This window comes from Xiphophorus couchianus, chromosome 24, assembly GCF_001444195.1.
Source record: "Xiphophorus couchianus chromosome 24, X_couchianus-1.0, whole genome shotgun sequence".
NCBI classification, from domain to species: domain Eukaryota; kingdom Metazoa; phylum Chordata; class Actinopteri; order Cyprinodontiformes; family Poeciliidae; genus Xiphophorus; species Xiphophorus couchianus.
The window spans coordinates 4269408-4284955 of record NC_040251.1 but is presented as its reverse complement, the minus strand read 5'-3'; the positions used below and the strand labels follow the sequence as shown (position 1 = coordinate 4284955).

At 40.4% G+C, this 15548-nt stretch overlaps 1 protein-coding gene across 2 annotated transcripts in view; it reads right to left on the bottom strand.

Annotated features, from left to right (window-relative positions):
* Positions 1-15548, bottom strand: part of tns1a (tensin 1a) — a 74806-nt gene that overhangs the window by 52513 nt on the left and 6745 nt on the right. For both annotated transcript variants that reach the window (XM_028010871.1, XM_028010872.1), the window contains exon 2: positions 1593-1707. In XM_028010871.1, coding sequence (XP_027866672.1) covers positions 1593-1707 — 115 coding nt within the window. The remainder of the gene's footprint in view (positions 1-1592; positions 1708-15548) is intronic.

Here is a 15548-nt window from a genome sequence, read left to right as displayed (position 1 = left end):
AACTCCTTATTTCCTCTCTTCTCCCCCTATTTTAGCTCCTTTGCCTGCCTCTGCCCCACACTCCACCCCTCACCCCCTTTTTCCCTCTCTTTTGCCTCTTATCTAGGCTAATGCAGCAGCAGCCATGCTAATTTTAAACACCAAATCCTCAGCCAAAGCCCTTCACAAGCCCCATCCTCTTTCTCTACACTCTTCATCTCAGCCTCAGTTAAAGCTGCTGCCTTTATGACGCCGTTGGAAAGTGACAGAGAGATCGACTTAAGATGTGTGAAAGGCGATAAGGGGAGAAAATGAGGAAGGCAAATATTTCTCTTGGAGGGACAATGAAAAATTTGGGTAATCAAAGCATGTTGGTGACACTTGCATGCAGGAGTTGAGTCATATTTCTGCTTGTTTAGAAAAGCAATATTAGCTAAAACTGTGTTTAAATTTGACACATACAATGGCTTTCAAACAGTCAACGTGTCTGATGTAAAGATCAGGCCAAATAGATCATCAGAGAACCTATTGATCTAGGTTAGTCAAGATCAGCTGTTCTAGCTGGATGTTTACTGCCATCATCAGGACAATCCATATATCCATCCATCCATTCATCCATCCATCTGTCCATTCATCCATCCTTCCAGGCTCAGACATCTTTCTGCTTAGTGTCTCTATCCAAGTACGCTAGGTGACTTTAAGGTGTTCCCAGGACAGAAGGAACTTAGATACCTGAACCATTTCGGCTGACTGATTTTGATATTGACCCTTTGCAAGTATGTCACCTAATCACGTTGTAGCGCCATGACAGACATCAGAAGTGAGGGACGGGAATGTTGAATGGAGTAACTGCAATTGTTTTCCCAAGTTGGTTTTACCAGTGTAGCCTTGATTTCTACTTGTTCAAGTTAAGCTAATTCATCTGTGGAAGTAGCTCACCAAGCTGGAGCTCATAGGCAGAAGTATTTACAAAAGTTGAACACAGCTAGGTTTGAAACCGACCCAAACCTTCTCCTTCCTGACGTGTTTGTTGATTTGATCAAATCACCAATTTTGCCTGAATTCACACCACATGATTTGTACCAGTATGTCATATACGGTGTTTCTTCTTAGACTGGAGGAGAATGTGTACAAAAGTCTAGATGGCTAGCAGTTGTATGATAGTGGGGCATTTTCTCCACACTTACTAATAGTGGAACAAGTAACTTCTCCATAATGCAATATTTGATTGCATCTTACTAATCTTACTTACTAATGAAGTATATGAACGTTAGTCGATGTTTTTTTGTGTAGGCAACCGCTAAAGACTAAAACTTACCAAAAGCCTCCTTTTTAATTCCAAATTCAAATCAATGTCACTGAAAGAACATGAAGTTCTCTGTGAAACATGGTGGTGGCAGCTTTGGGATTTGAGATTATGTTTCTTCAGATGGATGTGACGTTTTTGTCAACAAAGATGAAGGAATGACTTGTTTTGGCCCCAAACCCACCTGGGAGTCCTAAATCAAACAACACAGGCCTCTAAACAGTATCAAGACTTGTTGCCAAAAGATGATTTAGGTAAAATAATCACTTTTTTTTTTTAAAAAACAGACTGAATCCCAGACACTCACCTTTACAGATGAGACCCTCTTTAGTGATGGCCTGCTTGCATATATCACAACTCTTTGCCTTCTTGAACGGCTTCAGCTTGAAGGTGTGTGTGTGGACGCCCTCCAGCTCGTCGGGCTGCAGGAAAACGACAAAAAGGAAAATAGCAGAGTTCAGTCGACAGAACGGAACAAGATATTCACTGATAATTTCATGCATTTATTCACTGGACAGTATGGGCCTTTGATGTCACTGGATTTCAGTGAACCAGATCTCTACTGTCACTAACGTAGCGTTTGACAGAGAGGATTTACATGCGCACTGATTGATTTTAGGCTTTAAATGATGCATCTGCATTTTCGCTGACGTGGAATGATACTACAGCAAACAACAATGCTGATTCTTAGGATTTCCACGCATACACCAACGCTAATCTTTGGCTAACTGTCTCTTACGAAGCGATGACTCACCTTAGAGTTATTCCAGTGTCTACTCGAACACGCTTGTTGTCATTGTCAACAAGTAAATTAGCGCAATTTGAAAATGAAATAGATTCAGAATCAGCCAGAATACTCTATATCTACATGTTTATCGATAATCTACTGCTACTGATCAAATTTTAAAAGGATTTCATAACAAAGACAAAGAAACACAAATTTGTGGAATTCTTTTTCATTAAAAAGGACGATTTTTGTTGTTTTAAGTACAATTGAATCTAATAAATCAATTTTAAAAAGTGAACGGGGAGTCATTTGCTCACATACATTGAATTTTATTCATTGAATTGAACGATTGATTCAGGATGAGGACTTCCTAGGGAACTTTGTCACAGAATTCATTGAAAAATACTCGGATAAAAAGACGGAAACACGCTTTGCATCTTTATATTTCCAATAAGTCCTGGAGTTGCAACCAGAGGACAACAGCTTCAGAGGGCAATCAGAGACAATAGCGCTGACACAAACGGAGGTGGTGACAGCAGTTGTGGTGTGTTCGGTGTTTTTCTTTTTATCCATCACAGAGAATCCCCTTGAGACACTAAACAAGTCCATTCCATGACTTATCTCATTCACTCTCAAAGAAGAACTGCTTTAAAGTGGAGTTTTTCCTGCCAAACAGCTGCATGTTAATCTGCTCTGATTCGATTTGTTCAAAGTGTTTCATTCCTCGACAAAAAAAAAAAATCAGAGCACATTCAACCCGTTGAGATCTCCTTCTCTCTTCTCTTGTGTCTGAGCGGCCGTCTTCTGACTCATAGTACTGATGCCGTTTCCTGTGTGTATTTGTGCAGCTGTGCCGCTCTGGGCTCTAGGAGCCAGCATCTTGTTCCAGCTGTCACCTGGACAGGTTAAATGAAGGAAGGATTCCCTCCATGGCCGAGCCAAACTGTTTCAGCGAGTCACCGCTGACGGGGAGAAAAGCTGGGATATGTAACATGTGGCCAGTCAGCGATGACTCTAGCTTCTCCTTCAGCAGCTTCCACGATTTAGCGTTAGTGCTCAGCTGAGTGAAAAACTGATTCCTCCTTCACTGAAACAAACTAATGCTAAAAATAAATGACTAACGCTACATATTATAATAAACGCCGTAACTTTACAGGAAACACTGATGAGCGTTTTGGAAACATGAAGAAGCGATACTTGTACTTCCTCCAAGTGTTAAACGGCCTCAAACAACAACAAGCTAACCATTACAAGGTTCATTAAATATTAATGCCAAATGGATACTGAAGGTCTATAGATATCGCTTCTAGGATTTCTGACCCACAGCTGGTCTGTCTAAATGAGATTTCTAAAATTCTGACTTTAAACTCCGAATTCTGAGGTAGTCCATTTCATTTTAAATCAAGTTAATTGAAAACTTTCCTTTGTTTATTTCGCTTTTTCCCCAAGTTACACATTCATAAAGATGAAGGTAGAGTTTCAATCTTCAGTACTATTAGCACTTTGCCTTTGAAAACACTCCCAATAAATACTCTGCTGTTTCCAGCTTAAATTCACCCATTGCTACCGTATGTACCATTATTCTTCATCCACACCATCTTTACCGTTGAGAAAACTGCTGAAACCCTTCAGCTTGCATACTTCTTGATAAAAGTTATTTATGCGCCATCATATTTGAGCTCATTTTTCTTTTAGCCTTTCATGTTTCTCCCCCCCCTCTATGTCCCACATCTAATTTGGCTCAGAGCTTCTTTTTTTTCTTCTTCTTCTTCTTCTTTTTTCAAAAGTCTGCTTCTCATCGTTTTACTTGCTTATCTGCCCACATCTTAATGGGTTTTGTCACACTGTGACACTCTCGCCAAAGCTCCGGAGAGAAATCCTGACTTTGGCTACACTGAGCTGGACAGAGCATGTTAAAGAAAACAGCATGCTAGCAGAAATTTGTCTTTAATTATTGCAGATTTTTGAGCTGTTTTTGAACACTCAGAGCTGACTCATGTCTCTTGTGAAAACTGAAGGACTTAAACTAGCAAGTAAACAAAACGTGCAGAAAGAAAGGACAAGGTTAGGGTCTTTTTGACGAAAATTTAGGTGAAGGTAAAGTTTTTCTTTCATCTTTGGAATTCGTCAGGGCAACCATTTATGGTCCTCTGATATTCGTGCCGTACATATTGTCTTAAATCAGTATCTCCCCAAAAACATTTTCATAGGGGTGGCTAAACAATGCCAGTAAAGATTTTAGGGATTGCAAAACTAATAAAAATAAATAAAAAAAATTTGATTGATTGATGATGACTCCATGTTTAGTCCACTTTGATCAAACTGTAGTCAGTCTGTCTAGAAAGTCTGGTTTGTTTGGGGAGGTGTGAATGTGTAGAATGTGTTCATAAAAATATGAACTCTGGTTCCCTCTAAAAGACCTCGGTGTCGGTTCAGTTGAAGTGAACTCTGATTTGTTTCGAATGCATAAGGATGCTGCTACAAAAGCAGGAAGTGGATACAACGCAGGGCATCCTGGGTAAATACAACCAAAATTAACACATAAGTCCAGTACTTTTACCAAAGATAAATCCTCTAAAATTCTCTAAAATCTGACACTGCTTCTTTTTCTTTTTTAGTTTTTAATGACAGCTTGCATCCATCAATGTTACACTACTGCCATCTCTTGGATTTTACTACTCATCATTTTCTGCCCTTACATTCTCTTCATGAACCCAGCATTTTTCCAAAAAACTAAATATTTTTCCTTTCCCTTCATTTGTATTCATCCGAGGAGCAACATTATCTGATGCCACTCCATTTTTGTTTACATTTTGTGACTAAAGAAGTTCCACTCGTGTTCCTCAGAGGTTTTTGTGTCTTTCCGTTCAATAGTTCTTGGTGCAGCGCCACCACAGGGGCGGAGGTGAACAGGTTATTCAATTAGCTTGGTTAGTTTGACACAGTGAAGTGAAAGTGAACCGCAGCAGCTGAAAATGGAACAAATGTTTAATCAAACAGGGTGTTTTCACATCTGGTAGTCGGATTCTAAGTGTCTGGATTTTTAAAAAACCAAACATTTTTAGCCAAGAGAAAGAACTTCTTTCATCAGTCCTGACACTGGACTCTTGCAAACGAATTATGAAGAAAAATGTTGGAGTAACACCTTTAACAATCCTTCATTGCTTTTGCTTTAAATCTCTACAATTGACACGTAAACCAACCAAACAATCTCACTTTAAAGTCTGTAAATCTTCATCTAATGATTTCATTTAACAAATCTGGGTGCCTCACAACAGAAACTCCGTTTTTCGTCTTGTATTTTACAGAAGTTTAAAAAGTTTCTTTCTTCAGGCTTTATTGTTTATTCATATCCTTCCAATTAGTCGATATTGTTAAAAATTTATAATAAATATCCAAGTGCTTTTACCAACTCGTCCACGCAAAGGGTTTTTACAGTGCAGGGCCGGTCTGGGTTCATAAATAGAACTCAAAGCACCTCGGTGCCACTCCACAGCCCCGATGTTAAAGATGACCTGGCAGAAAGCCACTAGAAAGCTGAGCCAATCACACGCGGCCAGCTGTGTCACAGCCAGGTGCCATGGTTACCTGACTGCTGTGGCAACCGGGGTCAACGCGCCCTGTCGCACCACGATGGATGAGGCGCGACGGGAAGAATGGGAGAACAAAAACATCCAGAAGTTTGCAGACACACACAGGCAAGGAAGTATTGAGAAAACGGGGACACAAACATTAGCTGTGTGTGAGCAAAGCTACATCTGGAATTTACTGTCACTGTTTAAACAAGAGTTAATTAGATAGGTTTCAGTAAAAAAACAAAAAAAACAAGAGCAAAACAATAGAAGTGAGTTGTGTTGGGGGAAGGGGTTAAACTTTTCTTTTGTCTAAAGGTAAATATGCTATGTAGCCTTATGATCTTAAATTTAGCTACAAACAAAAGCAAACTACAACCCTTTTCCTGTAATTACCAGTAATAACCTTGCTGCAAAAGTCACTTCACGTCGCCAAATTTAACTGGAAACCCATGCGCTCCTCCCCTGCAGGCTGCAGGAGATTCCCAGGAGGAACAATGTACAGGAGAGTCATGCTGAGTGGCAAGGAAGTCGAAGCAGAAATGGATGTAGATGACGGGGGGGGGAAAAAAAGATGGTTTAAAGGAAAAGAAGGAGAGGAAGAAGGAACAAGAAGAGAGTATGATCGTGTACGTGTGTGCACGTACAGAGGAGACCCAGTAAATCAAGGCTCGCTCTTCTCCTGCAGTTGCACTTAGCTAATGAAAAGCATCGCTACGCTAGTTCGACCGCGACCCCACTTAGAGCCGAAGAGACGGGAGGGAGGAAGTCTCAAAGGCGAGCTTCTGTCCCTCTGCCCGGACACGGACTGATATGAACCCTGTAAAAAGCCTTTCTCCTTATTTCTGTCTGACATTATATCCGTTTAGTCGTTTTTCCCCCAATCTATTTTCTGTTCATTTTGAGCTGAACCAAACTCCATCCTCAGATAAAGCACGCTGTCATTGAAGGAAGGTGTAAACATGACAGTAAATCATCGTGATCCAGAGGAGCACCACTTTGAGGTACTCCGTCCCTGATGCCCAACAATAATGTACATCCATGAACATAAGCTAACCCACATCCATTTTCATTCCCATATTTAAAGCCGGCAAACTTTTTCTATTCCAAGACTTCCACATATGGTTTTGTTTATTGCCCAGTAAGAGGGAAGTCTTTCTGCATGAATTGGGGGAATGGGTCTTTAGCACACAATGCGGGACATGTTGAAGTAAAGATGTGTCGTATCGTCTTGCATTATGAGGTCATTTGACACAAACCATGCAGCCCTTCAAACGCTCAGGCAGAATTCTCAAACAGAGCGCTGTAAAGCAAGCACATTTCGGAATAAAATACGACACTGAAGTGATACTCAACTCTAGAAAATGTTAAAAAAAAAAAAAACCCTGCTGATAATTTCAGTCACTTGAGTTGCTGTTAGCGTATGGTTGAGTCGTGCAGAGCAGTGTTTCCCAACCCTGGCCCTCAAGGCACACTGACCTGCATGTTTAAGGTATTTCCTTGCTTCAGTCCAGCTGATTTCAATTGATGACAAACAGGCGTTTGTTGAACTGCAATCAGTTGAATCAAGCACATTAAAGCAGGGAAACCTCTAAAACATGTAGGACAGTGTGCCTTGAGGACCCGGGTTGGGATGATCATGATGGCATGAGGGACACGCCACCGAAAGAGAGGAGTCCGGACCCCGCCCGACCCGCCGGTCACCCCTCTTACTGGATGAAACCGCAGCGCAACACCTGCTTTCAATTTGGAGCGAATTGAAATTCTGTTGGGAACAATGCTGGCCTTTGTGAGACTTGCGAGCTGCAGAAAACAAGAAGAGCCAAGGAGAGATACTAGAAGGAGAGAGTGAAGAAACCAGATTTCATAAAAGGTAGCCTACCCGAGTAAATATGTAAAACAATTCTTTACATAAATATATATCAACATGTCATTGCTGTTGCTCAATTTCATCTTCAGAAATCATTGTTCTCCATTCTGTTGCACGTAAAAGATCATTTATACATTCATTTTCAAATTGACATCTAAGGCATATTTCCCTCTAACTGGACAGCAGTTTTTCTCCTCCTCCAAACGGGAAAGATGAGAGAACATGACATTCAAGTCTAATCTGGGAAATGGAGACAACAAAACTTCACCACGGTTCTAAAAAGTTAAGACTGTAAAAAAATTGACTAATTAAAGTTCCATTTTACTGAGATGGGAGTGCGAGTCCCTTCCCTGCTTGTTTCTGTGCCTTAAGTTGGCCGTTGAATGGAAACCAAAGTGGAACGAAACGTGTGCAGTTTCCTAAGAGCTTCTGAGACTTTAACTGGAAAGATAGCACTTCTGGCAGGTCAAGCATTCAAGAAAGGAAAACAAATTATACGTGGAGAGGCACATTCAAGACTGAAAGACTTTGGACCAGTCACTGATTAATCCAGGAAGATTAGACAGCAATTAGACGTGTGATCAGGAAATTGGACAGCTGAGTAAGAAGTAGAGGAACATGGAGGAAAAGCTCATCAGAAGCTACTAGATAGTAGATTTCTACTGAAACAGAGCCACAAATTAAAGATTCAGCTTTAAAATAAAAACAACACTAAGGAACAATTAAAAAAAAATCCTTACTCGTTTTCAACAAGAACATAAAGACAGAAGGAAAGTTTAATTATTCTGGTTACAAACCCTTAGGAGACCTTCTTCGTTGTGATTATGACACATTTATGATGGGTAAAAGAATTACCCGTCATCATAACTAGCAAGTATCATAACATCATAACATAAGAAGGTAAGCTGGCCTTGAAACCTGATAACTTTCTGAGCCACAGGAACAACTTTCATTAAGCGACAGCTGCCAATCTTAACCCAATCATATTTGCAGAATTATTCTAAATGGACGACCCATTTAAGGTTCATCTCCATCGAGCTAAAGTTCAAACTTTGACAAAGTCACTCCAGACATCTGCTCTTGGCTTCCAAAGGTACTTGGCATCATTGTTCTGTCACATAACCCAAGTGTGTTTGGCATTAAAGTCAAACTGGTGGCCGGACATTCTCTTTCTAGCAGGACTTGCTGCTAGAGAGCTAAATTCATGGTTCCCTTCATCACAGCTAATCCTCCAAATACTGAGGAGTCATATATCACGTATGCTGATGGCAGTGAAGCACTACCATCAGCATACCTTTGGGATGAGTTGTCATTGATTTTGGGAGATACTGTTCCATGATTCTGTATTTTGGATATCGGCTTTCATGGTTCACAAAAGTCCCAAACCCTTTCCATGATGATGAATGTCGATGGCGTTGTTCCTGTTCTCCACAAAACAAAGTCACACCCAAATCTTTAGCCTACTTCCTTTATTTATGGGATTTTGTTAGTGCCCCCAAGTGGTCAAATCATTAATAGATGAATTAATCAGAAAATAGGTTAGGATGCCCTCAGTTGGAACCACTTCAAGCATTCAGTTTTGCAAAGGTGGGTGAATGTCCATCAGTGCAGACAGAGCGTGTGCACAGCAGAGCATGAGATACAGTAATCTCAATGGGTCCAAACTTGTGACGTTAAGTAGCACTCGCATTGATTCTAGACGGACAGACAATGCATGATTTAAAGGGAGTAATTACTTTTTCACACTGAGCCAAATTGCCTTGGAAAGCTTTTTTTACTCAGCTGAGTGTCATTTTACATGAAAGCGCTTACCTTTGAGTGTGAAAGCCTGACTGCAGCCTGTTTGTGCATGTGTGCAGTGCGATCGATATCAGGTTTAGACAGAGAGAGCCAAAGATCAATGTGCTGTGATCATCAAGTCTGGCCTGCTTATGATCATTGCTCTGCAGCTAATGAACCTGGACTTGCATACTGGCTAATGAGCTCTGCTGTTTCTGACTCTTGTTTCAGGGAAAAAGAAAGAAACTTTTAAAACGAACACAAAGATGTAGTGTTTGAATTATTCATTAAGAAGTGCTACAGCTGATGTTCTAACACACACTGCAGCTTTTTACATTGTTTGATCTTGGGAAGCAGGTACTTCTAACTTTTTGAATGTCTTCAATGAGATTTAGGGATACATGGGTCACATTCAGTTGAAGGCAGATATTTGTAATTATTGTATGTCAAAAAAAAATTATATTTTCACTGTCTGAAATAAAAATGAGTGCTTTAATGCAACATCTCAAACACAACGTTTCTTTGTGTGTGATCTAAAGGAGTGAAAAGCAAACATCCGATTTCCAGAAGCCTCATCTGTTCAAAAATATTACAAGCTAGTTGAAAATAGGGGAGCACTGATTGCAGTTTTCTGCTGATTCCGACTTTAGCTGATACCCTTTTTTTTTGTTTGAAATGCTGCTAAGTATAGCAAGAAAGTTTACAACAGTGAATTATTGTTATACAGAGAACTACAGCAACTAATGTTGCAAACGTGCAGACATGACCTGGTGAGCCGGTCTACCACTTAAACCTCTCTCACAGGACAGCAGACAAAGACAGTGGTTGAGTTTTAGACCTTTGCTGAAAAGTAGATCAGATCAGGGGGAAAAATCAGCTTCACATGCAAGTATGGGCCAATCACCAATCTCCCAAAATTAAGGAAATCTGCGCCAATAAATCGACTAAAACAATGAGTATTATCCTGAACAGGTTTTACAAATCAAGTTGTTGGTGCACTACTGATCCCTATCTGAGACAGTAAAGGAATTACCTTGTTTTATCTGAAGTGTAGTATAGTTTAAGGTTGTGAAAAATTAATCCTTTCTGATTTCTTCAGTTTTTGCTTTTTGTCACAATTAATCCTTTTAACTCAAAACAACTTTGTTATCAGCAAATTACCTTTTCGAGTCTGTAGCGAACAATCTATTACTAAATTACTTAGTGATTATTTTAAAGACTGATTCATCACTATTAATCAGGTTAATCGCTCCAGCCCAATGACAGTTCATGAAATATTTTCCCATGGGAATGTGCATTTAGCTTGGAATTTTGAAGTGTTGGAGCATAAACATGGATCTGTTAGGTTTCATGAACTCAACTTGCTGCTCATTTTCTAGAATGATAAACCCGTCCAGCGATGTCACACAGTTCCACGAGTACTACTCAAAACATGCAGGCAATACAGTTGTTTTGGTAAGAAAAGTGCTGAAAATACAGATCAGAACTGTGCTTCAGTCTTGATCTACTAGCTGTGTATTTCCTGTGACCATCCCCATGTTAAAGTTTCACAATTTTTGACATTTAAGACTTCTAAAGGGAGAGAGAAACCATCTCATCTGGCAGCTACTGAGGTATGTGGGCTGAAATTCAAACTGCAGTATGAGAAATGGGGGCAGAGCATCTCACAGTGCCCAGGGGAAGGGTGCTAAAGCTGGGTTGAGGGCTAGCTGATGGTGGCCTGGGGGTCTGGAGGGAGGTGTTGAGTCACAATGGATATAAATCACCTGGTCATGAATACACAGAGCATTGTTTAGCCAGAGTGACAGCAAAAAGCCTCTGAGGAACGTCTTCACTCCATGTTGGCCATGCATTCATGCACAGTTACACAGATAAAAAAAAAAAAATTAAAAAAAAACCTGGAGCAAGGAAGAAGCTCTAGTGAAACTGGAACCAAGACAGGACATGACGTCCCATTGGACGTCATGACCAGAACTGGGTCTGAGTACAATTCTGTCACTGTGAGCATCAAAAAGCCAACATTCAGCTGTCAACTTCATAACATCATTAGAATGAGCAACAGAAACTGTGCAAACGAACACTATAAGCTGAACCAATGTGTGACTGGCTTGGTAAAAACTAGCTCCTCGTTCAACGCTGTAAACAACCATCAGCCACTGAAAAGACTTTTGCTGAATCCCGTGAAGAGTAGGCCACAATGTCATTGCAAGCAATAAAATGTCGTAAGTATTCTTCTTGTTCGACTGACTATTCTTAAGCTTGGCCAAAAGCGGACTTAATGGTTTTGTTCACTTCCTCCGCTGCCATTGCCAAACTACAACCACAGGCAGATCACAGTTCTAAGACAGTCACTGTTCACAACTCTTCCTACAGTTCGCTGATTGGTTCGGTTGAAATTGATCCTTAGAGATCCAGTGGGAGAAATCCCAGATGGCGCACTGAAGGGAAATGAAAATCAAGCGCAACTACATAAGAACGCAATGGCCAAGATAACGTGTCACCAGAAATTTGGAAAAAGACAAATTGATCAATCGTTCAAATGTGATTACCTCTTAGGCTATCAAGAATAAGAGTTACTGTTTATGGTGTTCATAAGCAGAATCTGAAATTGAAGTCATGGAGGGTCTCTTCAGGTTCTCACCTTTGTTTTTTGTGGATAATGTGGTTCTGTTGTCCTTTTCAAGTCATGACGTTCAACATTCATTGGAGATGTTGGTGACTGGATGTAAAGCAGGTAAGATGATAGTCAGTCGAGGTGGTTGTGTGTCTGAAGTTTTCTGATGATGTTGCACATCATCAGAAAACCTCCAAGCTTTGCCTTTTAACTTTAAAAGAAAATTATTAACGTGGTTTCTGTGGTATTTTTATGGAACTCTTACACCCACGGCCACACAAGGAGGATCCATAGTAAATTTATCACTCAATAATCTCTTCACTCAACACAAGCTGATTACAAGGCAGGGCTAGCATGATTACAAGAGGAAAATGGAATTTCTAGAACACATACACTCACGTGCACAAACTCAAACAGAGGTGTCACACACAGAGGCCTGGCAGGCAGTAACCGTCCGATCAAAGGCTGATTGATTTTCAGAGCTCTCTGGGGATTCTGGTCGGTCAATAAGGGACTCTGTTAGACAACTCAGGACATGATGGATGTGCCATACGTCTTGCCTGACAGCATTGCAGCTGCCGTGAACTTGACTAGAGCAGAGAAAAGAAATATTTATTTGAGCTGCCTTGAAATTGTGAGGCTTGAGTTAAATGAAGGTGAAAAGAATTGAGGAATGTAAAAGGAGTGACTTACTGTCCATTCAGGGAAAAGCTCATATAATGGGGATTTGAAAGTCTGTTTAATTTGGTTATCCAAGAAAATGTTTTAAATATTAAAGTATCCTTACATTCATTGTCCGTACCCAACTATCCATGCCAGGTAACTGGAGGCAAATATCTAACTCCATGGGTCCACCTGGAGAGTCCCAGGACTGGGATTTGAACCCAGGACCTTCTTGTTGGAAGCCAACAGTGGTAGCAACTGTTCCACCACGGAGCTCAGTAAAGATTGTAATAACATGCTGGAATTAGGGCCCTGTATGCCAGTTATCTAAAGTTAAACTGATTGAACTCCCTAGATTTGGTGCTTGTTTGGGACCCTTGCAAAACATCTCTGATCTTAAACCAGGATATTTCAAAATAGAAAATCCTATTCCTTAACATTTCTGTCTGGAATAGTTGTGATTAGAGTTGTAATTGTTCAGCTGTGGGTATCCAAGCATTTACTCAGCTTTTTTTTTTCTTTTTGCACAGCTCTACACAAGTGTTTTCTCAATGTGGTTGACTATGTAGTTGTATTAATTGCTCAAGCTGGTGTTTTCATATTCCATAATTTGTGCTTGATAACAGCCGATGTTACTTGATTAATTTAGAATTAACATAAACAATTGCTTTCATCATTAGGACAATGTAGTATTCAGAGTAATGTTAGAATTTGCATGGTAACATTTATGTAAGCAGGCTAACATTATGGCAAGTCTATTTTGCTTACTTATTGTGCAGCTTTTTAATAATGACCACTGTCAACTGATAAACCCATTATATATGTACAGTAATATTTATGTATTACTTAGAGACATATTTTTGTTAGCATGGAAGTACTGATGTGCTAAAGCAGATATTGGTAATGAAGTAATGAAGTGAAAATTCAGCGGTCGACTTTATTTATTATTTTGCTATCCAGTAGCCCCTGTTGTTGAGTTAGTGATGATTTTAAAATAATGTTGCATAGAGGTAGCTGGGTGAATGTGGTATTTAGAGAAATGGCAGTAGGGTTAGCTTGCTAACAATTAGCATGATTGGCTAGCAGAAACTACAGCGTATTTTAGTCTGTTTTAATAGAACCAGTGCAGAATCCATTCTTTTATGTACCCTTTGACAAATTTGACAAATGAATAAAAAATTCCAGAAAAAAATTTGGAAAATGGAGATTTCGATATATAGGACACAATAAAGCGATTTCTTCTCAAAGCTATGACATTACTTTATTAGTTTAACAAATTTCAAAGCAAATTGTTGAGTAAGTTTTTTTTTCATTCCCAAGATTCTTTTGCACATGTCAAGTAAGTTTTGTTAAGCTGCTTTGCATTTTATACAACAGTAATGAGCTCACAGATGTATTTGACCAGCGCTGTAGGAACTAGCTGGCATTTGTAGCCTCTTCTGTCAAATCTAATATTCTCTCTCAGTGTGTGGGGCTGATAAATTATTAATAGCATGTATTTGAGGAGCTTTCTGAGAAGCAGCTTCTCACACGTCACTCAGCCTCTCCACTCTTCTTCCTCTCTGTTGATGATGTCACACCTCCTAACATCATCCCTTTCCTGCTCAGCGTTCAACTCCTTTCTGTTGTCGGTGTAAAGGCTCTTGATGCGCTATTGAAGGCTTCCATCTGGACGACTCAACACTCTGCTTTGCATGGGAGTGTTTTCCTTCCACCCGGCCTCTTGCCACTTGCATCTAAATAGCGCTGTGCTCCACTGCAAGCTGGAGAAAAGTAGGACAGATGCCTCATGTACATGTGTGGCTCCCATTATTGCATACTGTGTGTGCACATTCTGCAATCTAAAGAAACCATTAATTCAATTCTAAAGCTACTGGCAGACACTTAAGGTAAAAAGATGACGCAAAGTCTTGACCTTGTAAAATGCAATCAAAAACATAAAGAAGATCTAAAAAGACAGACAGGAGTTAAAGGTCTTTTGCCCAAGTTGATGTGTATCACAAATTTCAAGGGGTTGTTTGGCGTGTTTCTGTGGAAAGCCCCTGGTTCCTGAAGCACTCAGTCAGTCCCAGATAGAAGAAGGAGATTAAATTATACAGGAGAGCCCAGAAATAGCTCCAGTGCCAAGGCCGCGTGGACTCCAGACGCGAGAACACGGCATTGCAAGTCGCCACAGGAACAGTCAACTGGATTAGTGCTGCCCAGACCACCGAACGGAGTAGTCTACTATAAATTTGACGTGCGATGGGATGAGTGAGAAGGGACGTACAGGTCCTTGAACTTCCAAAGCAAATATGGAACCAGATTTGTGGGACAAAAAAACATTAATGCTTCAAGTGAACTCATCAGTGGACACTCTGTTGGGATTTCTAAAGCAACTTTTTATTGTGAACTGTTCACTTCCTCAGAGTTTACATTTAAACACAAACACCCTCTTAATTGAACATGGAAGCCAACTGTGAAGAAATATCCTTCCTAATTTATGTCCCTTTCTAGTTTAGGTTCTTTGTCTTTCTGAAAATGTGCTACACAAAATGTAGATCTCTTACCCAGAACATGCAGGAGAGGCAGACCCAGGTCCTGGCCCTTCCGGCCAGAGCAGAGGGCAATGACAGAGAGACAGAAGGCATCCTTTAAAAAAAAAAATCCTATCCAAGCTCACAGCCAGAATCCACAGTGTTCCCAAAAATTCAAAGCGTTTCCACCCAAAACCTGGTTACACAGATCCATGCCAGCCGTTTGAGATGCACAGAGGAGTAACAAACTCAGTGCTGCTTGGCTTTAGTCAGTCTCCCTCATGTGAGCGCCCTCCCTTCTCCTACTTCTTTTAGCTGTCCTTCTTATTCTCTAGCTCACTTCTGCCTTGCAGTCCTTTCCTCTTGAAGTGTTGTAACTTCATTCCATTTTTTGGGGGAAGGAGGTGAGTGCTAACCTTTACTTTTCTCTCCAAACACTCCCTCTCCTCAAATGATCCTTGTTAGCCCCTCCTTTCCCCTTCCCTCTCTTTACACACATGCACATACAAACTCTATTCACTG